Source organism: Ursus americanus, chromosome 14 (genome assembly GCF_024610735.1).
Source record: "Ursus americanus isolate L20-20 chromosome 14, mUrsAme1.1.p, whole genome shotgun sequence".
NCBI lineage: Eukaryota > Metazoa > Chordata > Mammalia > Carnivora > Ursidae > Ursus > Ursus americanus.
In genome coordinates, this window is record NC_142140.1 from 66915011 (window position 1) to 66939571 (window position 24561).

Sequence of the window (24561 nt, forward strand, 5' to 3'; positions counted from 1 at the left end):
AGCTGCCAGGCGCCGTCCAAACCTGTCATCCCGCACCTTGATTCCCCCTTGGCTGCTGGGCCACAGGGAAGGTAAACCCGCCCGAGGCCACACTCGCCTCGTGACAGAGATGGGATTTGAAATCTGAGGGGAAGGCTGCAAGGCAGGTGGCCGCAGGCCGGGCACAGAGGGATGGGCCCCTGCAGAAAGGGCAGGACACGAGGCCGCAGCTGTACCCTGAGGCAGGAGGAGCAAATGTCACTGGCAGAGCCGAGCCTGGGACCCCGTCTCTGTGCTGAGGCGGTGGGATGAAGACAGGAAGGAATGACGTTTTGAGGACTAGGGGGCGGTGGGGGTAGGGTGACAGAAGGACCTTTGTCCCACAGCTTCCATGTTTGTTTTATGTCTTTTAGTGCAGTGTCCAAATGTCTGTCTGTCCATCTGGTATAGTATGCTCAGGCCAAATGTTGGTTTTACAAAAAAAACGCTAAAGACTAAAACCAGCCCACCCTCCCCGACCCCAGGCTGGCCCAGGGCTGCCCCTGTTCTGGGAACCCCTCCCCTGTCGTCTGGGCTCAGGATGATGTTGGCAAGGCTACGTGGGGCCAGAAACGAGGCAGGCCCAGGAGGGGGTGACAGCGTCAGGGTCCTTGGTTGTTCTAGGGTCCACAGGCTCAGCCTCCCGCACCCCTTGGCCTCCTCTGGGGGCCTGCCTGCACCGAGCCGCCAGCTCTAAGGAATGGCAGAAGTCCAGAGTGCCAGATGCTGAGCTCTTTTACCTCGGGCACAATCTTCCTAACCATCTCCCAGAAAGAATGACCGCTCAGTGCCTGCAGTAAGGACCGACTAGGAGGGGAGCAGCTGCCCCGGTGCTGAGAGGTGGGGTTTCCCTCCGAGGGGAGGCCCTCCGCCTGCCTCCAGCAGCCACGAGAAAGGTCTGTCTCAGGTCTTAGGGCGAGGGCACCATCTCCGGATTCCCCCGGTGGTTCACGGACTTGGCAGAATGGGGTGATTTTCCACTGCCTCCTACCCTCCGTTCCTGAGGCCCGCGCCCTGAAAGCAGGCTCCCCACCGGGAATAGAGCTGGAGGGGGTGCAGAGGACGTGGCCCAGGAGCTGTTCTAGCGCTCCTCCTTGAACCTCCCTGGCGGGACGGGATGGGGGTGCTTGGTCATGCGTGCTCCTGGAGCGGGAGCAGAGCCGCCCAACCGCAACTCGGCCCTGCAGCAGGCTGCCTCCGCCAGCCCCGTGCCCCAGCGCCCACCTCCCCGTCCGCCGCTCTCAGCTGCCTCTCTCTGCCGCCTTGCAGATCTCGTCCACTTCGACATCCCCTCCATCCACGTAGAGCTCGGGCCGCCGCTCCGCCTGAGCCCCCTGGAGCATGCGCGGCGACACTCGGTGACCGAGAAGAGGGACTCGGAGGAGGAGTCTGAGAGCACCGCCCTCTGACCCGCGCCCGCCCCTCCCCGCGTGTACATACCTGGCCCCGCCCACCACACACCGCCCCGCCCCGGCGCGCCCCTGGGCTGGCCAGGCCGGAGTTGTGCAGACCGCGCTCACCTCCCGCCTGCGTGCCCGCGTGGGTGCAGACTTCGTTCCCTCCAGGTGGTGGCTCTGGCCTTTTGTTTGATCTTTGCCTTTTGACTTTGTGCCTCTTTTGATCCACTTTCAGCCTCCAGGCCGAGCGGGCACCCCCTCCGCCCAAAGGCTTCCGTGTCAGAAAGGTCCTTTGTGGGTGCAGGGTGGGGGGGCGGTGCGCGCAGGACGGTCGGGGTGCCTGGATCCACCTGCAGCTGCCGCCTGGGCTCTGACAGCTCGTGGCTACGGGGGGGAGGGGGGCTCCCCTACAGCGCACGAGTTCTGGAATCTAGAAGGCCTGGCACTGACCTTTGCCTGCTGCACAAGTCGGGGGAGGGGGCCAGCCCGTGTAAAAATCTTTCAGGCAGCCCTTACTGCGAGGGCTCTAAAGTCAATGGCTTCTAACGATTTTTTTCCCCCAACCATGTGATGGAGAGCTCCCGTCCCGCCCTTCTCGTTTTATACTTCATTTAGAAAGGTGATCCCGAGGGTGTCCCGCCAGCCCAGAGATGGCTCCCGCCCCCCACCCCCCAGCACCGTCCACTGTCTGTCTGACAGTAATTCCAGCCCCACAGGCTCCCAGAGGCGCCCGGCTCAGCGCTCAGCTCGGGGGCCAGGAGCCTGCCTCTTCCTCCGGGCAGCCACAGGGACTAGCAATAAATCTGTTACCCAGAGCACGTGGAGGACGGGAAGGCGGCCCGCAGGGACACGAGGCTGGTGCCACCGGCCCTGCAGCGTGGCCCGCTTTGCTCAGCCGTGGCTCATCACCCCTCCCTTCCCCCTCGGGGAGCCCAGTCACACTTCGGGATTAAGGGAGCGAGACACAAATTCCGGTCATGCATGCCAAGTCACACTTTCCAAGTTTATCCTTTTAAAATAGATACGATATACCTATACATGATATAATATTTGTATATATGAAATCTATATTTGTTTAATTTGAGCCATTCAAACTAAACCAATGTATAGGTGTACAATGAGAAATTTAAAGGCTTAGTTATTTTTCCCAACACAGTGTAAAATAACCCGTCCCGTAGGGGGGGATTTGCCAACTTTTGATGTTAACAGCTTTGCTCACTTCCTGGCAAGGACAGGTCTGTACCCAGTTTGTAATGGAGCCCAGGGGTCGAAAGTTACCTTTAAATACATGTACAAATAGTTGTTGAAAGTAATGTTATTAAAATAGATTTATTATCCCTGAGCGTGGCCTATCTTCTTGTGTTGCTAATAAGCTGGGTGGGGACACGCCACCGTGCAGGGGCGCCCCAGAAGGACGCGGGAGGTCGGGCTGGGCAAGGCTAAATGCTCGGTCTGTCTCTTCCAAATCACCTGAGCTTTTAAAGCTCTGTGTTCTCACAAATACCAGATTAAGCACTAACCTCAGTGTTGTTAAATCCCAAAGGAGGGCAAGAGAGCCAGCTCGACGTACGCTCTCTCAGCTCTCTGAGGGCAGGGAGGGAGTCTCCGTCTCGTTCTCGCCGTGGGGCGAAGCACAGCACAGCCGTGGTCTCTCATCTTCCCCTGGAAGACTTGCGTTTTCCTGAGCCGCCGTCCGGGCCCAGCTGGCATGGCTTGACACAGGCAGAAGCTAGGCTAGAGCGGGGGTGGCGGCTCCCTGGGTCCTCGCCGCGGTCAGAGCTGGCTCGCAGGTCCCACTAGGTACCGGGCAGCGCAGCTTGGCAGGGAGACGGAGGCGGCATCGGGACGAAGCAAAGCACTCAGGTTCCCAGCAGCCTCTATTGTGTTCTGTCTTTGCAAAGACTATTCCTGGAGTCCTGTCCACGACCCAGCGTTGCGGGCCCTGGCTGGCCTCAGGTGTGCGGAGGGAGTAACTTGGCCGGAGCAGGCATGGGCACTCCATTTTTCCATGTGACTTCTTTAAAAATGGGTTCGTACCAAATTCCAGTTGTCCCCGTTCTTCCATCCAGCAGGCTCACGTCCCAAGGCGTGCGGGGCACCGGCCGTCAGAGGCATCCAATGGGGCCGTCCCTGTGCAGGGGCCCCGGGCGAGACCTGCGCGCACAGCCCACTACGCGCCAGTGCCTCCTGGTTGAGCAGAGCCCTCCGGCTCCCACCAAGCCGGTGGGGGAGGGGGGGCCCGCGCCGTGCCGTGCAGGGGACACCAGCCTTCTGAGTCCAGGGTCCCTCACTGGGCCCTGACCTTCTTGCTCTGTGGGCTCGGAGGCGGCTCCGCAAGGGCCCGTTTCTGCAGCGGCGCCCTGTCCTCGGGGCCGGCCGCCTGCTCCCTGGACATCAAGGCCGCCCGCGCCAGCCGCACCTCCCGCTTCTCCCTGCGCCCCTCCATCTCCTCGATGTCACCAGCGAACAGGGCTTTCAGCGGGGCCATCAACTTGGGCACCGTCAGGAGGTCCCCGAAGCAGACCTGGAAGGCAAGCCCTGAGTCAGGACGGGGATCCGGGGCCAGGCAGGAGCTGCATGGAGGGAGCCCTCTGCTCCCAGGGCAGGTGCCGGCTCCCTCCTTGCCCCCCTTTGCGTCAGCGGACCGTAGTGGAAAACAGGGACGAGGCCAGGGAGAGAGGGAGGAAGCCCTCTCCAGAAAGGGGCACCGACACCCCACTCCTGGCTTAGGGGGCAAAACTGAATGGGCCTCCGGAAAAGAGAGGCAGTCTAGCCTCTGAGAATCAGGCTCCTCAGAGGCAAACCCGGGCCCCACCCCCATTCAGGGAGGCCGGAGGGGCAAGGCTGGCTTCCCCACCAGAAGAGGGGAGCATACCCGTCTCCCCAAGCAGGTGCTGAGGCACAAGTCACCTGGCCGGGGGAATGGCCGGGCCTGAGTCCCCCAGTCACTTCCAGTACCCCGAGACTCAAGTCTGTCCCGAAGGCCCTGGAGCAGGTGGGCCCCGCCCTCCCAGCTGGTGCCAGCCACGCTAGGGGGACAGACAGACCCCTCCTGCCCTCGGCCGAGCACGCCGCCGTAGGGAGCGTGGTCTCCACCCCGCCCCGGCCCACATGGCACTGACCTTCATGTGGTCAAAGGCAATCCCCACTTTCTCGTTGAAGTCGGGGCTGAAGAGAGGCACCTTGGCGTAGCGCTGGCTGAAGTGGTTCAGCATGGTAAAGCCCGCGTTCATCTGCACGCCCACGCCAATCGCCTGGGAGGTCGTGCTGCCCACACACGGGCTACGTGAGGCTGGTGCCCCGGCGCATGAAGAGCCCAGCCCCCACTTTCCCTCGCGTACCCCAGGAAGGCCGCCTCTCTCGCCCACACAGGCTCTCCTAAGGGCCAGGTTCTTCGCTCACGTGCCCAGATGGGGCCCAGCCGAGCACTGGCGGTCACACCACCCATCCGCGAGGGCAGCAGGGAATAGGCAGGGGGCTCCTCCCTCAGGGGAACGCTCTTGTGCCAGCAAAACCCGAGATCGGCCCCGGGGCCTCCATCCCCCTGGCAGGTCCCTGGCGTGGCTGACAGCTGATGCTGGGGCATCTGCAGTACCCCCGGAAAGCCACCCGGCTAGCACCGTGCCCAGATGGCGCTGCGGAGCAGACACAGAAACCCCGCAGCCTTGGCGGGAAGCAGGCCGGCCTGCTGTCACTGTCACCAGAGAACACAGTGTGTCCCTGTGGGGCTGTCATGGGGCTGCTCCGAGTGTCACCGGGGGGGGGGGGGGGGGAGTGGGTGACCGTGGCTCAGGGCTCTCCCCTACCTGTGTGTCTTTTCCACGGCCTCCTCCTCCAGGCCGTCTTCCAGTGTGGCCTCATGTATCAGGAGGGTGGCGTCCTTCCCTAGAGTAATGAGCACGGACCGTGGAATGGAGTCCCCCGCCTGACCAGTGCTGGGCCCGGGGTCCTCCCGCTCGCTCCCCCAGCCCGGTGCCTTGTGTGGACGCGGATGACCTAGCGGTGGTCCGCTGCCTCTACTCACCCATCTGGACCAGAGCCTCGCAGGGCATGGTGTCCCCGGAATAGACCACTTTCCAGCCGGACGCGTGGACCAGTGCGCAGCCGAAAGCGTGCTTACAGTGCCGGACCAGGCAGGTCTGAAACTGCAGGGGCAGGCGAGCGGCTGTGCAGCCGTGCTCCCCGTCGCCCTCCCCGCCTGCGGGCGCCCCCTTACCTCTTCCAGCTCACACGCTGCCAGCAGCGAACCAATCAGCCGTTCAACCGCGGGGCTGGAGACCTCCGCTCCTTTCTGAAGGCACTTGGCGGGAATCAGGCTGCGAGGACACACAACGATTAAACAGCAAACGTGAAAAAAACATTTTAATGTGATTCAAAGTTCAGGTGTCTGGCCGGAGAACCCCAAACTCATCATAAAGAAACTCAAATCTATCACTAAGAGGAAAGAGGAGTCAATTAAAAAGCCAAACCATGCCCCCCAGGCCGTGGCAAGGGCCGTGGCGGGCGGGCGCTGCCTGTGGCGGGGGCTGGGGAAGGCCCGCCCTGCAGACCCAGGCAGACGGACGGACCCCCCTCCTGGGACGCTACTTGGGCACTCGGGCCCGAGTAGTTTCATGAAAATCTGCAAACCAGGGCAGAACCGCAAAGAGGGCGGAGAAGAGACGGGTACGACCACGGGCAGCAGCCACTGGTTTCTGCCCTGGAGTCGCAACGCTCCTTCCCGCCCCCGTCCCCCAGGGCCTGGCTGGGCAAGGCTGAGGGGCGACATTGGGGTTGGGGCTCACCTCACGTGCTGCAGCAGTTGCTGGCACTGGTTGTGGTACAGCTGGAGCCAGGCCTTGAGCTGGGTCGGGGCGACCACTAACAGCGGGGGACACGGCTTCCCCAGGGACGCCTGAGACAAGGGCACCGGAGCCGCAGAGTCAGCGACAGGAACGGCTCCAAGGCGCAGGAGGGGGGGCTGCGGACGTGCAAGCCACTGAACTCAAATGGCTGGAGGGCCACACTCACCAGAGCCCGTTCTCTCTGCAGCAGAATATTCAGCAAGCCCTGGGGGGGGCGGGGAGATAGGGACACATGTCAGCCACGGCCGAAGTCGGCTCTCTGCCCGGCATCCGGGTTCTGGAGTCCTCCCCCCGCCCCCATCAGCTGCCATTCCCCAACACTGCTGTGGGCGGTGTGACTGGGGCAGGGGCCGGGGACCCAGCTGGCATCCTGTCTCTGGCTAAGGTCCCCTCCGAGCAGGCCAGCCAGGTGAAGGCCAAAGCCTTGGTGCTGCGGGACAGCGGGACGAACGGAGGGACACAGCGGCTCCCCCGCAGAGCGACTGCACCAGCGAGAGGGAAAGCCGGCCTGTCTGGGAGGAACAGGAGGAAAGGTGCGGGGTGGGGGGGGGCTCACTGTGTGGTGATCCGCGTGCAGGTGGGACACGAACACGGCAGCGAGGGTGCCCAGGACCCTGTCCACCTCGTCTCCGTAGTGACGACACAGCTGCCCGAACGTGCCTTCGCCACAGTCCAGGAGCAGGGACCTGTCGGGGCTATGGACGAGAGCGACAGTCACGCCGCCGGGCGAGGCTTTGAGGTCTGGAGGGTTTGCGTTTCAGGGAGAAGAGGAAGCAGCAGCTGTGTGCATCCCACGTCTTCCAGAACCTCTCCAAACACGAAGGCCATTTCGGATGCCCGAGCTCATTACACGAAGGGACTCATTAGCCACGAAACTCTGGAAGCCCTGAACGTATGCAGTCCCCAGAGCCACAGACGCCGGCACCCAGTTTGGGGAACGGGAAGGCAAAACCACCTAGCCCTAAGGACGCGCCTCTGATTATTTAAACTGGACGTGGCGATGCCCATCGGTGACCCCGCGGCAGGCACCGTGTGTGCATGGGAGATCTGGGTGCCCTGCACCCGCTGCCCCTGGCAAGGACTCTGGCCACCTCAGCCCCGCCGCCTCCCAGCTGGTGTGGGAGGGGCTGCAGCTGCCCCTGCAGGGGGTGACCCAGCAAGGCCCCGCTGCTGCCAGTGAGCCGGGCTCAGGCTGCTTTGATCCCGATGGCCCGTCTCAGAGCCTAGGCTCTACAGAGTGAGGGGAGTCTCCCGCAGGCCCTCGTCCTCCTCTGGGAGGAGCCACCAGACAGGGAGCGCTGTGCCCGGGCTCCAGGGACAAGCCTCCGAGTCCAGACAGCGACCTTCTGGGGACAGACTGCGTTGCGCAAGGTCAGCCAGGGAGCAGCACCTTCGGACCGACTGTGGCAGGCTGGAGGGCCCCTCGGGGTTCCCAGAGAAGCCCCCTCCACTGCGCCCCTCAGTGCCCAGGGATAGGCCGGGCCTGCCGGGCCGCTTTACTGCATCTCCTCAGCAGTGGGAGTGTGTCCCAGCTGGCGTATGTCTGCTGGGGGCAGGGGGCGGGGGGTGCACTTCTGAGTGCCGGGTGCGAGAGCGCGTTAGCCGGATGGTGGCCCTCCGCCGCCAGCATCCAAGGTGACAAAGCGAAATTTCAAAGCCGGACACCAGGCAAACCCAAGAGAATCACCAAAACCTACCCAGCGCGGGCCGAACTGGAGACCCAACACACCCACCCAGCAGTGTCCCCCGCACCGGCAGTCACCAGTTAGGGCACGGCCCAGCCAGCAGTGTAGACACCAGCTCACACTCCGGATCCGGCCCTGACCAGCTGTGGGAACTGGTGACCTCTTGGAAGGTTAGTTTAGGAATCAAGGAGATGGGCAGTCATGACTTCGTAGAATTAATGTGAAAATTCAGGGAGATCATCTCTCAGCAAGGTGCGTGGCCTACAGCAGAGCCGGCTGTTTTTATCGACAGACAGAACAGGTCAGAACCGATTAAAGGCGTTAACACCCATGACTCCTCTTCCGGACGCTCGGGCCAAGGTGACAAGCTTACACACGTTTATACGGCTACATCTTCAAATTAGCCTGGGTGGGGGGGCGTGGGGGGCGGGACGCGTGTGCCCCCCGTGGATGGACATCTCCTGGGACAGCAGCAGTACCTTATGTTGACAAGTGTGGCACTGACGTTTCGAATCTTCATCGGGATGGCAGAGCCTGTTCCGAGGAAGACGATTTCTGGATACTGTTTAGCTTCCTCTGTGGAAAAACACATGTAAAAGGGTCCATTTCTTTGGGTCAGAAGCGAGCCAGCATTCAGCCATGAGAGGAGTAAGTCCAGCCCCCCAGGAGGGGCTGGGGCTCCCACCTGGTAGGGGTCCTTCTGTAAGGACCTCCTCCTCTGGGGGCAGGGGCGGCTGGGGCTGTTTGTGGGTACGGGGTTATCCAGAAGGCAGAGCATAACCCCGCAGCCTTTCCCTCCAGAGACCTGCTCTTCGTCCGCTACGTCACAAAGGGCACGTCTTCGGGCTACAAATCATTTACCTCGAGGGGCTCAAGGGGCTGGCGTCCACCTGGCATCCAGCCCTCACCACCAGACCTGTTCTTCCTGCGGGGACCATAACTGCCCTGCTGGGGGGGATCCCCGGCTTTACAGGGGTCCAAACAGATGCAGAGGGGAAGGGGCAGAGTCAGGACCAGAGTCTGGGGAGCTCTCCTGTGTCCCTTCCGTGAGAGGGAAGGCTCTACACCAGCCCAGGCGGACTTCCCCGGAGAACCTGCCATCGGGGGAAAGACCATCTGGCTGCATTAATGCCCGCCGCTTTCTAGTCCGGCGTGCTCGGCTTCTGGCATTCGCTGAAAAGCATGCTAGAAAAACCAGCTACCGGAGCAGAGGTCCCCAAGCTCCCCCTAATGACTTTTCCTGATGGGGCGACAAGAGCCCAGCAAGGTGGGTGACGTGGCCAGATCTGCCGTGGCTCCCTAGTAGCCAAGCCAGGACCAGATCCCAAGTCAGTGGAGGCCCGGCACAAAGTTCTTTCCGGGTCTTGCAGGAGCTCCCAGGGCCGTGGCACACGGTGCCTGCCTGCTACCTAAGGGCCGGTCGCCATCGCCCAATGTTCGGATGGAAATGGTCTTGGTGGGGAGGGTAGGCAGGCAGGCACGGGTGTCTTTAGAGAATAAAGCAGCACTGGGTTATGGAACTAGACCTGGTTAGTTGGTGCCAGGCGGTCATTCTCCTTGGCACTTTGAAAACACCCACAGGAGGGCAGCGGCCAGCAGAGGAAGGCGGCTCTGTGGTCATCCGCTCACCTGCTGAGGCTGGGACATCCTTCGTGGCCTCCCGGTATTCCTGCACGCTTTCCTGGAAATTGGGGAGCTCCAAGGCCTCGGCTATGAATTCATCGGGATTGCAGACAATAACGGCATCCCTGCAGGGAGGACAGCATCTCAGTGACCAAAGCAGGCGCGTGGCCTCAAGCAGACACCGGTCTGGATATCCAGAACCAACTTATGGGTACAATCTGTGGAAAGTTGTCCAAATCAAAACGGCAGTCCTGTTCTCCTGCTATGTGGAACCCTTCTCACTGAAGCGGGGTTCTCGAAGCACGTTCTAAATAGCTTCAGCCCCTCTGGACATCTCAGCTCAAAGTCTGACGTCCCTGGCAATACTGACGTCCAGCAGGGTCCTGACTTCCGCCCACCGGGTGCCACCAGCACTCCCACCCCCTGCCAGACTGTAACAACTACAGATGTCTCCAGACGTGGCCTAATGTCCCCTGGGAGCCAGAGGAAGGGAGGGGAGCAGGGTCAAGCGGTCCTAGCTGACCAGCACAGCCCGACAGCAGCGGCTCCCACACGAACGTGGACACAGCTCACCCCCCGAGAACCTGATCTGGCACCTGGGGGTGGAACCTGGGGCTGCATTTCTAGCAAGGCCCCGATGCTACGACGTGGCTGCTCCCAGCCACACCAAGAGGCCAGCCTCAGACTGGGCGCTAGGCTCTTCACTCTGACTGGGCGCTAGGCTCACCCCGGAGCTCACGGGGCGAGGCCAGGCCCGGCTCCCCGGATTCTAACGCAGGAGGCCCGGGATGTGCACTCTGCCCGGTGAAGGGGAATCTGGGTATCGCCAGGCTCATTCTTCAAGGTTTGCAAACCGCCCGCGCAGCTGCTGACGGCAAACCCCGAAATCCCACGCCCTCGTCTGTGGGCCCGTCACATGACCGCGTGGTCTCTCAGAAAACCCAACACCAGACCCTGCTCGTCCGGCTACAACTAACACGGACACAAGGCAGTGCACAGGAAGCTTCCACCTGTTCAGGATGCAGGTCGGACACATGAACCAAGTGGAGGGGTTACTGGCCGCACCGTCCCCGGGCAGAGCCTTTCTGGACGTTACCGAGGGCCTCAGAACGGGTCACACCACGACCCAGTAATCCCACATCTAAGAATCGCCCAAGGGGACAGAGTTCCACTCACATTCTTACACACAAGAAACATTGAACGCTTCATTAAAAGCACCTAGAAACGTCTAAAATGAGCAGACATCCCTCTGGGGGGTACCCATAAGTCTCGTTCCTGAAGGCTACGTAAGGACTCAGGAAAAGATGGACCTGTCAGGCCACGGACCCACACACACTCTTACCAAAAGATGTATTCCCCACGTGTTCCAATTAAAAAAAAACGTTAACAATCGTTATCTCTTATCTCGAAGGATGGGATTACGGGTGACTAATCTTTCCCGTCAAACGCTCATGTTCTTTGTTGTAAAACAACAGGCGTGTATCACTGTTACCGGGAGGGAAAACACGTTCAGGAAAGAATCATCAGTGGCCTCTTCTTCCTGCCTCAGCCCGACCACAGCAGCCTCTGGGGGCCGCTTTTGCTCAGGAACTCAGCCGCACCAGTGCATTTACTAGTGGTCGAGGCCCCGTCCGTGGCAGGGGCAGAGTTCAACACCCAGGACACACACCGCATGGCCCGTTCAGGCTGAACTGACCGCCTGGCCCTTCCCAAGAAGGGCTTGGCAACCCCCGATCTAGACCCTTCCATTAGCTCAGAGTCGCACAGACCTCTGCCACTCCCTCCGCGGACGGAGCTGATACTTGAGGAGACATTCGCCCCGCACTGTGGGCACAGGGAAGGCGGCGTGTTCCTCCTGGAAGACACAAATCGCGCTCGGTGGAGAGAAAGAACAGGCGAGGGGCCAGGCCAGGGGCCCGCGGGGGACGCTACCTGGCAGCGGGGGGCGGTGAGCGGGGGGAAGATGGTGGGGTGAATAAGGCTGAGCTGCGTCTGGATCTTGTGGCTGCGGAGATTGTGGACCGACGAGCAGCTCTCGTTCAGGACCAGGTGCTGGGTGGCGGGCCCAAACCTATGGAAAGATGACGGTGCGCTCACAGCGTCCTTCAGGGGGACTCCCACCGAAGGGGTAGTGGCAACACCAGGAGCAAAGATGGTAGAGGGAAGGGTCCAGAGAGACCAACTGGCGGCTCCAGAAAGACCGGCCGACACAGTCCCACAGGAGTCTACTGCCTCCAAGTCCACTGCCCTCTCCAAACCGAAGCGCCTCGGGGGGTGCTGGAAGGAGCCCCAGAAGAACCCAGAAGGCTGCGAGGTCAGGAGCCTCCAGCCAGGGACTGCGAACGAAGTGGAGTACGGGCGGAAGAAAAGGAGGCATTGTAAGGGGACCGTTAGGACCCGGGCCCTCCAGGGAGGGCAGGCAAAGGAGGCCGAAGAGCAGAGCCTGCAGGGCTCATGAGGAAGGAGCGGAGCAGGCGCCTGGGAAGAGCAGGAGGGGAGGCTGGAACAGCACCAGGCACCATGTGCTCCGAGTTCAGCTCAAACACTCCCTCCCCTGGGGGGCTGAGCTTGACCAATGGGGCCCCGAAGAAAGGCAGGGTGACCTCTTCTCCAGTTACTAAACGTTGGTAGACCTCAGCCTTGCAGGAAGAGGGGAGGAGATGGAATGAGATGCAGAGTCATCAACAACCCCCTCCCCCCCGCGCCCCGTCACTCCCTAAACTGAGGCTGTTACTCTACACTCGAGAGGGGACCATGGAGAGGTAAGTACTTCTTCAGAGGCCGAGTGTGGACGGTGGAAGCGGGACGTGCGCGCAGCGCGCCACCTAGCGGCGGCTCTGCGCCAGTGCTACAGCTGGCCGTTCCCCCAGCTCAGGGAGGGCAGGGAGCCCCCAACGACCAAGGGGAGGGAGAACTCCAGGTGCGAGGGGAAGGACAGATGGAAGTGCGTCCTACCTCTCCATCCACTGCTGGTATCTGGGGTCCTCAAGCACACACTCTGGGGCCATGTGAGCCACCAGCGCCACGGGGGCATCGGCATTTCCTTGGTACCTGGTGGAAGGGAGGAGCGGGGTTGCGCTTTGTCCGGTGATGCAAACCCAGGACCTTCACAAACAGTGACCGGGCAGGCAGGGCAGCGTGCGGCCTGCTCTTGGGGACTGCAGTGACCCATGGCCTCCACGCCCAGGCCAGGCTGTGCCGGGGCTGCTCCTAGAGGTGCCTGAGCCGGCAGGGCACCGACCTGGGATTCCTCTAGTCCGAGGCTCTGGGGCTGCCGCCACCACCCCCCCAGGCCTCCTCACTCAGAGCTGAGCCTCCTCCTGCCACCTCCGCCTCGGGGCACAGGGCTCTGACGTGCGGAGCAGGACCCAAGCTCTCCCGGCCTTTCACAGGACCTTCCCCCGTGAACTCAGGCACCCGCAGTCCCACCTTAACGTCTGCCTTCCAGCAGACCCGAGCCACGGGCATGGAGAAATAAAACCGTCTGTACTTCCACCGTCTAGAGTTGTCACTTACTTACAACGCTGAGGTGTTTCCTTCCAGTTCCCATTTAAAAATATATATATACACGTGCAGTACTTTCTTCTGACCCCTCCCTGCCGCCCCGCGTGCAGACCCGGGAGTTCACGGGTCGTGCAGTTACACCTGACAGCATCGCGTCAGCACACACGCCCCTCAGCTCACAGCGACTCAACGCGGCTTTGCTGCCCACGACCTGATGACAGCACAAAGCCTGAGCCACCATATGTCACCCGGATTCACCCAGTGAGAATGAAGTCCATCTCGGGAAGAGCTTCCAACGCTAACTGAAAAGCCCTACAGATGCCCGAAAAAGATCCGCTGTGATAAGCAGAATAAAACATGAGGTGCAAAACATAAATAAGAACTAGGGACAGGAAAATTACAGATAGAATAAACCATTAAGAATGGGAGAGAAATGAAAACAATGACATGGGGGGGGCACAGCTTCCCAGGATCGAAGCTGCCATGCCGCCAATGAGTCCATGTTCTCGGGCGATGGGAGGGAACGGCACGGGGACCTGAGAAGAGCAGACCAAAGGTGTGCCCAGACGGAGGTTCTGTCGCTTAACAAGGACCCTCGACCGAGACGCCCCCACACACGTCAGAGCCGCCTACACAGATCCAACACAGGCAAGCGAAGAAAACTTACTTGGGTAAAAAAAAATAACCCAAATAACGACTGGGGTATTCATTAGAACTGAAGAAAGTCCTAGGATTTGTCCAGGCTTAGCACGCTAACTGGCCACTGGTTTTCTAGGCTGCAAGTGGTCTCTGGCTTTCGATGCTTTCTAATTTCACTTCCAAGGCTGCGCGCACAAAGCCCACCAGCAGGAGGCTGGAACTCAAGCGTGGGCTTCCGCAGCCACGGCTCCGTGCCAGGAGCGGCCACGGGTCAGGCAGACACCCTGACACCCCGTCGATGCCGGCCGGGCTCCCCCCACCCCCAGAGCTCTCATTACCTCTTGAAGGTGGCGTTCTCACAGATGGGTTGAATGAATCCTTCGTCGGGACATTCTACCACAACAAAAGCAAGGCCAGGATCTGGAGGACTACAGATCTCTTCAGGCAAAATCTGCAAAATCACTGGGGTCACGATTCTCTCCCGGGGCAGAGTCACAGCTCGGCAGACACACTGAATGGCCTTCAAGTCAGCAGCCCACCTTACCTAATCCCCCTGAACAAGCACAAAACCAACGTGAGGCTCACCACCCACGCCCCGTATGCCCCGGCGGCCGGCTTGCGGAGGGCGTTTCAAAGCCAGTGTGGCCGTGAAGCCAGGCGGGACATTCAGGGTGCCCTCTGGTCTGGGGCCAGGGGCCCCAAATCCACCCCCAGGGGTCTGTTGCTAGACAATGCTCGGAGCTCCAGGACAGGGGAAAGCATCCATCCCGTTAGGGGGAGGACCCGCAAATCCTAAGTAGACACTGCGGATACAGCCAAACGCAGCCGGCATGGATAAGCGGGACAGGTCCGGATAAGAGACCCTGTTGTATTGCTTGGCCTGGTGAAGGAAATCCGAGCTGCTCCACTGCCCTCAAAGGTGAGGTCTGGACCCGTGTTCCAGGCGCCAGCCTTCACTGCCAGGACATCACGGAAACAGGCCGTCTCACCTCTCTGCCCTCATAAGTGACGCTCTTCCCGTCCTTGACGGCAGCAATGATGGGAGCGATGGCAGCTGTCCCGCTGAAAGAAGGGGCCAGCTGTCCGTGAGATGGGGTGTGGCAGGGACACGGGTGCCCCCCCCCCGCCCTAACAGCCCCGCAGTCGTCCCCCCGCCTACACTCACACTGGCAGGCCCAGCTCCTTGGCTTTGAGCACCAGGAAGTTTCCCTTCTTCACGTGAAGCTGTGACAAAGAGAACAGAAACGCCACCTCAGGGAGGGAGGAGGAGGAAGCCTGGCTTTGATCAACCTCTGTCCAAGCGCACCTTTCCGGTTTTACTCTCATGTCACCTTCCCCTCGGGTAGAGGCGAAGTACGCTATATTCCAAGCCGTCTTCCGAAGAAGTCACCTATTCTGGAATACTTTAGGACTAGAAGCTGAAGGACTTAAAACACGGGGCGTTATTTCCCCACGTTAACTTGTTATCATTTAATAAAACGCGATGCATTTCCCAAACAAAAAGGCTCCTTCACGTGTCCTTGAGGACAAGCACCTGTGTTCCCCCGTCTTGCACTCCGCGTGTAAGTGCTAACGGAACGTGACCGGCACTTGGTCTGACAGACCCGATCACGCAAATCCCTGTAGGACACAATACTACAGTGACAGGGGCAGGGTCATAAAAGCGTGGACGGTCTTTCACGGGTGGTTTTCACGAACCTGCGACACGGCACTGCTTTTACCCTGGAGAAAAGTTGTAACGAAAAATCCTCGACACACTCTTACTGCGTTAGAGGGCAGATGACAACCCTGCCACAAGACCTCATAATCGTCATTCTGTGCTTATTAAACATGTGTACATTTTTTGGGATCTACTTATTTCATATGGAATTAAAAAAATCAAAGTGCATAAAATGTTAATAAATCTTTCAGTACTGAATTACACTTGATTTTCCTTTTCTTCCTTAGGTCTTTTTTTAAAAGGAAATTACTCTTAGGGCAAAGTCTCCGATTTGGATCCTCAAGCCTTACTAGGATTCTAGAATTTCCTGGCTTGGCAAACGCTATCCTAGAGGAGGGATTACAGCTTTAGTGTGTGCGTATAATGTGAAGATAATTAGCTCGGATGACACCTTTAGATGATGACATGAGAAAGGCCTGTTGTGACCATTGCCTCCACAGACCCAGATGGGTTTCAGGATGGAAACCGAGTGCTCTAACGTTTCCCAGGGACTCGCACACCTAAGGCAGGCGATACCCCTCCCTCTATGATAAGCTGAGCTTAACCCACGAGAAACTGTTCCCACCCGAGGGTGCGGGGTGTGCAGAACACAGAGGAGAAGCAGAACGCAGTCCCCTGAGGCCCCGAGCTGGCAGACAGCTGTCTGAAGCCTGTGCTCTCCTAGCAGAGGACTGTCTGCATCTCAGGCCCTCACATGCTGGGCCTCTTTTCTCTGAGCCCCTGGAACTTGGACTCGCTCAGCTTTACTGCCTTCCAAACCCTGCAGTGAGCAGCAGCACGTTGCCTAGAAGAGGGACAAGGGCCCACAGGCTGACCCGTGAGAGCAGCTCTCAGAAGGGGCAGCGAACAACAAAGGAGGGACAGAAGGGCCAGGGCCGTTGCCTGCGGCCCGTAGCCTCGGGAACAGCGGTCCGGGAACAGCCAGGGTTTACAGGGGTGCGTGGCCCAGCACACACAGCCCATTCCAGCACATCCCATGGCCTCTACCGAGGACGGCGGGAGGGACCTAATACAATTACAGATGACCAGAGAAACCTACTTGAAAAATTATTTTGCGGCCTAAAAACTCAGAAATACACAGGGAACAAGCCTATCAACAAACCGTCCTTCACTTTTATAAAAACTACTACTGAAATGCGGTAACGTGATACTGATAACATTCTCCTGATACTGACAACGTTCTCGCAGCTAATGAGGATTATTGCTGACCTTCCGGAAGAGCTTTCCCTGGGGGGGTGATCATTTGGATAAGAACTACGAACATATTTTAAAAGTCAACGTTACTGCTCAAAAAGTCATCACTGCCCACAAAAACACAACGTGCAGCCTTACGGCGGACGAAAGCGTTTGCTGCAGGGCACCGGCTTTTAGCGCAAAGCCCTATTAGAACTAGCATCCGTCACATTTTTAAAACACTCTACGGTAACAGAATTTTCGTAGAAGGGGACTGACGTCAGATCTGTGGACACCGGCCTCTGGGAATGCTAGCCAACGTTAAAACGAGCCCAATGCTACTGGCTGAACAGCTACAGTCGAAGGATACAGAGTAAAACAGAGCTGGAGGGGTCTGAATGAAGGCCCGATTCCCCTGAAGGCAAACTAGGCTGTCTTTATTGCTCCCGTGCAACATGGCCAATCGCGCGCCAACATAACCCGGGGACTCAGGAGCCGCTAGCTTTGAGTCACTGGACGAGAGCTCACCGAGGGTCCCGTCACATGCTTGCTGAAGGCCCACCGCAGTGGCGCCTGCTTACCTTACAGACAAAAGCTACAACCAAGGAGGGGTCCCTGCCGCTCTTTTTCTGGCCAATACCTGAGGAAAAACAAATCTGATTGTAACAGGGCAAACGGGAGGGTTCACGGGCTTCACAGGCCGACGATCATCTGAAGTCTAATTCGGCTTCGTGCCAAATTAAACGGACGTGGCGGTCCCATGCAAAGGTCAGAGCAGACACTGGTGTCCTTCCCCAGCAGCCCTGTTCTCTCTCCTACTCGCGCCCGAGGTCGGAGTGGATGGAGAACGCAAACCGGAAAAACTTAAGAACTGACTCGTGAGACGTAAAAAAGAAAAAAAGATACATTTTACCCAGATGTGGAAGAGGGAGAAAAAATAAGTTTGTGATGTGCTTTACAAACAAGCATATGTGAAACACCACAAAAGCCAACGAGGCTGCAGAGAAAACGGGGCGTAGGTCCATCGCAGGGAGGACGGCTCCCGGGGTCAGCCCCTTCTCAGTCACCAGACACGACCCAGGCAGGAAGAGGAGCAGATCAGCCCTGCCCGACGCCGGACCACAGCCCCCTGAAGGGGTCCCAGTCCCCCAGCACATCTAAGCTGGGTATTTGAGCTCTGTTTCTCAGCAGGCTGTCCTGGCAGCAAAGGGGCCGTTCTGCTCACTGACCCGACTGGCCGGCTCAGCAGTTTTCTGGATTCATGAAAAATTACTTTGCGTTGATGAACAGGGTGGAAGCCTCCATATGAACCAGTCTGCCAGACCCTGCTCTCCTCCGGAGAAAGCGGACACAAAGTCTGGGGCCCAGCCAGGGCCGGGGGTTGGGGGTCAGCCACAGAGCTCCGTACTGCCAGCTTCCCGGCAACCCACCCCACTCTCCCCCGGGGCCAAGTCCCAAGCACGCCGAGGAGGACGGACCAGTTTGACACACAGGCTTCTTATGGTAACCGTGCCAACGTGGCACAGGAAGGGGCAGCAGATTAAGATAACCATTCTCTGGCCAGGTACGCTGTTCTGTGTTAACAGGATTACCGTCCAGAAGGTGCTGCTCGTTTTCAGCGGCTCCGGAATCCGAAGACCGCCCTGGACTGAGTCGTTCCGGACTCGGAGATGGCCAGTCTTCTCCACGCTTCTGCTCACCTGGTTGGTGGGGAAAACCATCAAACCCCACGCCATGGAGGCGTGCTCACGGCCAGGGCCCCGCTGTTCCCACGAGTCAGAAGCAGAGTGCCACTGAGGCAGCCTGCCTTCAACCACAACTAGTTACCTGTCCCCCTTCTGACCTGCTCACAACACTTCTCTCAGCTAGTATTTATGGGAAAGTTTACCAGTGGAAACTAGTATTTATGGGAAACTAGTATTTATGGGAAAGTTTACCAGTGGAAACCTCTCCAGCATCCTCTCTCCAAAGGGGTACTTACATCTGTGGCAAACAAACCCCAAGCAATAAATGTGCACATCTGAGAACCATCTACTTTCTGACACTATACTTAATTATGTAACATCCCAAAGTAGAACCACGATCGTTACCTAGGAGTTAAACGTGTCTAGAAGACTGAAAGCTCCCCAAGGGCAGGAACCATGTGTTAATTCCTCAGCTGAATTTCCTAATCATGTTCAGAACATAAAACTGGGTACACAGAGCCAATATTCCAGCAGTTTCTATCTTTTCCCCACATTTTCCTCGCCTGGACCTGCAGCCCTCCCTCCTGCTAGGAGACGGGACTTGTGCGCTCACTGTATATGGGGATCTGGAAGACGGTCATGGTCTCATCCTTGTATTCTGGTGCCGAGTGGGGCCGCACAGCTGTGTGAGAAAGACCAAGGACAGTGACTGCCGTGGACGGACACGCTGGGGGAAAAGGAGCTTTCCAGATCTCCGACCACAAGCAACTGGTTTACCTTGGAATGCTGCTGGGAATCTATACTAAAGCCAGAATCTCTGAATAAATGACAATTTTTAGGAAAGAAGCACCCATATATTTTTGCCAGCTGTTAATATTTACTATGCTAAATAAAAAAACATATTATGATCACTACCTGTTATAATTTAAAAAAGAAACCAATTCTCAAATTTAAGAGGCGTAAGTTAACACACAGCATTGTGAGGCCAGGGAATCTACCGTCTCAACTGGAAGAACCAGAATTCACTCTGAAATAAAATATTAGCATTCCTAATTGAAGAGGTGCCTTGACAAGCCGGGGAGGCACACGGCCTTCAGGAAGGGGCCCTGCTGGCCTCCTGGGCTAGGCCTCCCCGCAGGAAGAGGCCGCGTGCCTCCCAGCACAGCCGGAGCAATGTGGCTGAGAACCATCTCTCGCCTACGTTTGGGGACGGGATGTGGGGGCACAGAAATTGCAACAGGCACTGTTTTCTAAATCCACCTCAGTAATGAAGCATTTGGTTTTAAGGTTTAATGGAGTCCCAAGTTTTATGGATTCTAGTTTGGGAGACTGGGGCATATATGGGAAAGAGATGGCCGATTACGAGTCAGACTCAGGAACATACCCAGGTCTATTCCTTTCAATGGACCAGAAAATATCTTGATAGCTTCTAGGTATTTTTCCTACAAAAGACAAAGAAAGAAGCAGTTATGGTTGTACAAACGCAGAACACAGGAACACAGCAGCACACGAGATTTATCAAGACGCATCAACATAGGGGCGCCTGGGTGGCTCGGTCGGTTGAGTGTCCGACTCGATTTCGGCTCAGGTCGTGATCTCAGGGTCGTGAGATCCCACCCTGCGTTGGGCTCTGTGCCCAGCGGGGAGTCTTCTTGAGGTTTCTCTCTCCCTCTGCCCCTCCCTTCCCCCACTCACCCACGCGCTCTCTAAAATGAGTAAAATCTTTAAAAGTACTCATCAAGGGAAAAAAAAATCAGTATTTTATTGTACTTTCTTTTTTTTTAAAAAGTTAGCAGATGGGGGCACCTGGGTGGCTCAGTCAGTTAAGCATCTCCTTTTGGCTCAGGTCATGATTCCAGGGTCCCGGGGTCAAGCCCCACGTTGGGCTCCCTGTTCAGCAGGGAGCCTCCGTCTCCCTCTGCCTCTGCCCTTCCCCCTGCTTGTGCTAATAAATATATAAAAATCTTTAAAAAAAAAAAAAAAACCACAAAACTTTAAAAAAGTTAATTTTGTCCCCCCACCAGCTTTGAGATGTAACTGACACATAATATTAAGTCTAAGCTGCACAAGAGGACGATTTAAGTCTATACTGCAAAATGACTACCACCAGGCAACAAACATCGAACACCTCACGGCTATAAATACATCTTTTTTTTTTTTAAAGATTTTTTATTTATTTATTTGACAGAGATAGAGACAGCCAGCGAGAGAGGGAACACAAGTAGGGGGAGTGGGAGAGGAAGAAGCAGGCTCATAGCAGAGGAGCCTGATGTGGGGCTCGATCCCATAACGCGCGGATCACGCCCTGAGCCGAAGGCAGATGCTTAATCGCTGTGCCACCCAGGCGCCCCTATAAATACATCTTAAAAAAAAAAAAAAAGGCATCAACATGAACGTTAGTACTTCGAACCGCCTTTACACAAATATTTACGGAGTGTCCACTCTGTGGTAGGTGCCAAGGGTTCAGCAGTGAGCAGGGGACAAGGTCCCCGCCCTCGTGAAATGCAAAATCCAGTGGCGAAAGAACAGAAACAGATGAGCACAGACAAGCGGCTGGCAGCCGTTGTGCTAAGGATCTGCAAGAAACTGGAGACACACAGGGGCCGGGGCGCCACCTGTCTGGAGAGTCAGGCGGGATCCTGGGTGCACGTCCTTCCAGTGGAGCCCTGAAGGCTCAGAAGCAAAGCCCTGGGATGGGAGGGGGCTTCAGGGATGAGCCGAGAGCGGCCCATGGAGCTCCTGCCGGGAGACCTGAGACCAGAGACAGATGCCGAGGGCAGGCAAGGGCCAAGGCCCAGAGGGCTCGCAGGCCCGATAACGGTGTTTGTGGGGCACTGCAGAGAAGCCCCGAGGGTTCTGGGTGTGAGGCGCCTACACGTGTGCCCCAGAGAGGCCCCTCTGGCCACTGTGTGGGGGTGTGCAGCTGTCACAGTGGACAGGGGCAGGAGACAGCAGATAAGGAAGGCTTTAAGGAGGAGACAAATGGCTGGATCTGAGGCACTATTTTGGAGACAGAATTAACAGGACTTGGTGACTGGTTACCTTTCACGTTTTTTTTTTTTTAAAGATATTATTTATTTATTTGAGAGACAGAGAGAGAAGCAGACTCCCTGCTGAGCAGGGAGTCCAATGCAGGACTCGATCCCAGGACCCCAGGATCATAACCTGAGCCAAAGGCAGATGCTTCACCGACTGAGGCCCCCAGGCGCCCCGCCTTTCATCTTACGAACTGGGAAAGGAACTGTCAGCCAACAGGGCTAACAATGTGCACAGAGCTTCTCAACAATGTTCAGAAGCTGGTCTGAAGGTATGAAGAGGTCTGAAATGTAATAAAAATAAATGCTAACATTCCCTGTGGGCCTCGTGGTGCCCAACATGCAGTAAGTTGGTCTGGTGTTTCTTATGTGTATTTCGCATAATCCTTAGCAACTTCACAGAATTCACAGCCGTCTCACAGATGAATAGACTGAGGCTCTACGAGGTAAAGGAACTCGTGCAAGGTCGTACAGTTACTCTGGCTTTGGACTCAGGTCTCTTTAACTTGAAAGGCTCCACCATCCCTTAATTCTGGAGGGCCAAAGATGAATGTGCAGAAACAGAAACACAAAAAAAGGAGGGGCCGGCTCTGAGACCTGAGTCAGGAGGGACTCACCAGTTGTGGGGGTCCAGAAAGCACACACTTCGGGAGCCCGGTTTCCTTTAAGGTAAGAATCATGCCTGGAAGGAGAAAGAACATCCGCTGTCTCATCACCATGCCCTGTAGCTGCCACCAGGAGGCCTCCTCCTTACTTCACCAGCTCTGTCTCTGCTTGTCCTCATTCCTGCTCCTGCACAGTGATCACAGGCCCTGGGCAGAAGTGACTCCTGCTGGAGGTGCAGGGGACACCAGATATTCCTCAGATGCCTCCAGAATGGGCAGGGCTGAGACTGGGACCCGGGATGCAAAATCTCACCGAATGAAAGGACGCCCTTATGTTCTGCGGCCTAGGCACCTCACTGCCTTGCCCTGCAGGGGCTCAGCTCTGAGAACGGGATGGGCTCAGCCCTGCACGCCTTCCTATCCATGTCACAAAGCTTGTGCACTTTGACAGCGACACAATCTTGACCTTCCTGGTTGGCGGACATGAATAATGGGGTAATCCGGGGAGTGGGTATCCGTGTGTGGCTGCCGAGAATCTCAGCGGTGTGTGTGTGTCCTGTAACCATCACCCACTATACCCTCCAGTTTACGGGCACGTATCTCCAGTCCAGCAACTCAATAAACAGAGTGGATGACAATGCTTGGAAGCAGCATTCCTGTTCAAATCTGTCCTTTTGAGTCACAGGTTTCCAAGCTGTGGCTGACAGGGCAAGCGTAGAAAGAATTCCAGCTCCCCTGGCCTTGGAAGATCGGAGGAGGAAAAAAAAAAAAAAAAAAAAGAACAAGGCAGGCTAAGATCCCAGAGACTTCCCTCCAGCCTCTGACCTCAGAAAGAATATACTTACCACACAACCCCCCCACATTACACCAGTGCATTCGGGTCAGGAATATGTTATCCAAACGAGCCACCTTCAACCTAAAAATGACAAAACATTTGAGGACAGAACAGGATGACTAGGGACTCTCTTTTCGGCTTTAAGAACACTCCCGTCTCTCACCGGGGCTTTGAAGCCCCATGAGCATCTCCGCCCCAAAAGAAAATGGTTGACTCACTTGTGCTCCTGCATTAGCCTCTGGACGCCTTCTCCACAGTTGAAGAGGTACCTACGGGACAAACATCAGGCAAGATACTCAGAAGATGTGACTCTGTAAAATTTGTGCCGCGGTTTTAGATGCTTTATTGTACACTGCAGAGAACAAAAAAACACCCAAAAAACCGACATTGTGTTGCTAGCAGGCTGCATTTCTGGCATGAGGCTGCTGCTTGTGAACCCTCCCCGGGAGAGGCCAGCAGGGGGCTGGGGAACTGGTAACAGGCTGGTGCTGGGGCAAGGTGGGTCCTTTCCCCCATCACCTCCTCACCTGACCTGATACCCCAGAGGCCAACCACGAGGTCCCGGTCTGCGGGCGCCCGGGAGGGAGTGCGGCTCAAAGTGTGCCAAGCGGGGCCTCGGGATCCCCAGGCTGAAAAGAGGACGCTCACCCCCAAGTCTGGGGCTCTTCCGGGGCTCCCGGGAACTCCACCGGCGTGGAATGTAAGGCATCAGGGATCTCCCACCCACCCACCCCCGACCGGCCAGGGTCGGCTGCAGCAGAATCCCACACGGGTGACGCGTGGGGGACCCCGGCGCGCAGCACGCGGGGCGGGCGCGGTGCACTGACCGGTTGTACTCCGAGAACACGTAGAGCGCCGCGCCCACATCCCGGCCGCCGGCCGCCACCACCTGCAGGTACACGGTGTTCGGGCCCCCGGGCTCCCACGAGGCGCCGCGCTTCTCCCGCGTGCGCAGGTGCCGCAGCGGGTCCTTGGGCGGCCGCTGGCGGCGGGCGGGTCCCTGCGACATGGCGCGCCCGGCCGCGGATCGCAACAGCAGCACTGAACGAAGAGCCCACATGCACCAGCCTCCTTCCCAACGCACCCGGTCACCCGGCTCCTCGTGCCCCCACGCCCCGCCCCTCCGCCGCGCGTGGCGGGCCCAGCCAATCAGCGCGCCGTGAGCTGAGTTGCCCGCCTACGCGAGGCCGCGCGTCCAATAGAGAGGAGCCTTGCCCCTCGCGGCTTGTCAATTGGCGACAGCCATAGAGTTGAGGCAGGCTAGAGCGCCCCGGACGGCCTCGCCCCTTGCCTCCTTCCGGCATTCCCCGGCGAGGATTCTTTCCGGAAACCCCCCCTCGCTTGGGGCGGGACTTCCGGGAGCGCAGAGCCGGAAAGAGCAGTCCTGGCAGGCGAGCTGATTTCGGGGATTTCGAGGCGCGCGGACGGCGGTCGAGCCCTGTCTCCACCGATTGTGATCTGTCCCGCCGCGCGAGTCAGCCCTTGGAGCTTTGGTTTGTTCTTACTTGTGGTGGCGGTTAGGATGAAGTGTGAGGAGGTGGGTTATAGAGAGAGTTGGCATGGGAACGTTCACTAATTTTATTTCAGGTGTGATTAGCGTGAATGCAGGCTTCAAATGATGGTTTTTTCGATCTTTGGGAAAGAAAGACAAAAACAGGCTTAAGAGAACAGGCTCTGGAGCAAGAGAGCCTTGGTTCGTTTATTAATTGGGTGGTCTTGACCTGTGAGCCTCAGTTTCCTTATCTGTCAAGTGGGGCGGTATTAACAGTAACTATGCTTTAAGGTCTTTATAATTAAA

General features: G+C 57.7%; 2 protein-coding genes across 5 annotated transcripts in view; one reads left to right on the forward strand and one right to left on the reverse strand.

Moving 5' to 3' along the window:
• The window catches only part of ARHGAP44 (Rho GTPase activating protein 44), a 164582-nt gene extending 161825 nt beyond the window's left edge, over window positions 1-2757 (forward strand). For 3 of the 4 annotated variants that reach the window (XM_045797209.2, XM_087867630.1, XM_087867631.1), the window contains one exon: window positions 1288-2757. In XM_045797209.2, the coding sequence (XP_045653165.2) occupies window positions 1288-1427 (140 nt within the window). In that variant the 3' untranslated portion in view covers window positions 1428-2757. The remainder of the gene's footprint in view (window positions 1-1287) is intronic. The other variant, XM_087867629.1, reaches the window with a different exon arrangement.
• On the reverse strand, window positions 2726-23887 carry ELAC2 (elaC ribonuclease Z 2). The gene is made up of 24 exons (XM_045797207.2): window positions 23591-23887; window positions 22982-23032; window positions 22774-22844; window positions 21941-22005; window positions 19673-19730; window positions 18902-18970; window positions 18196-18303; window positions 17185-17243; window positions 14876-14934; window positions 14700-14772; window positions 14049-14161; window positions 12523-12618; window positions 11500-11638; window positions 11337-11422; window positions 9574-9692; window positions 8424-8520; window positions 6816-6954; window positions 6426-6464; window positions 6200-6309; window positions 5632-5731; window positions 5440-5560; window positions 5222-5300; window positions 4538-4682; window positions 2726-3939 (listed from the first exon to the last, which is right to left on the reverse strand). Exons 1-24 carry the CDS (start codon window positions 23821-23823, stop codon window positions 3703-3705), a joined length of 2466 nt encoding a protein of 821 aa, XP_045653163.1. The 5' UTR covers window positions 23824-23887; the 3' UTR covers window positions 2726-3702.
• Window positions 23888-24561: the final 674 nt, after the last annotated feature.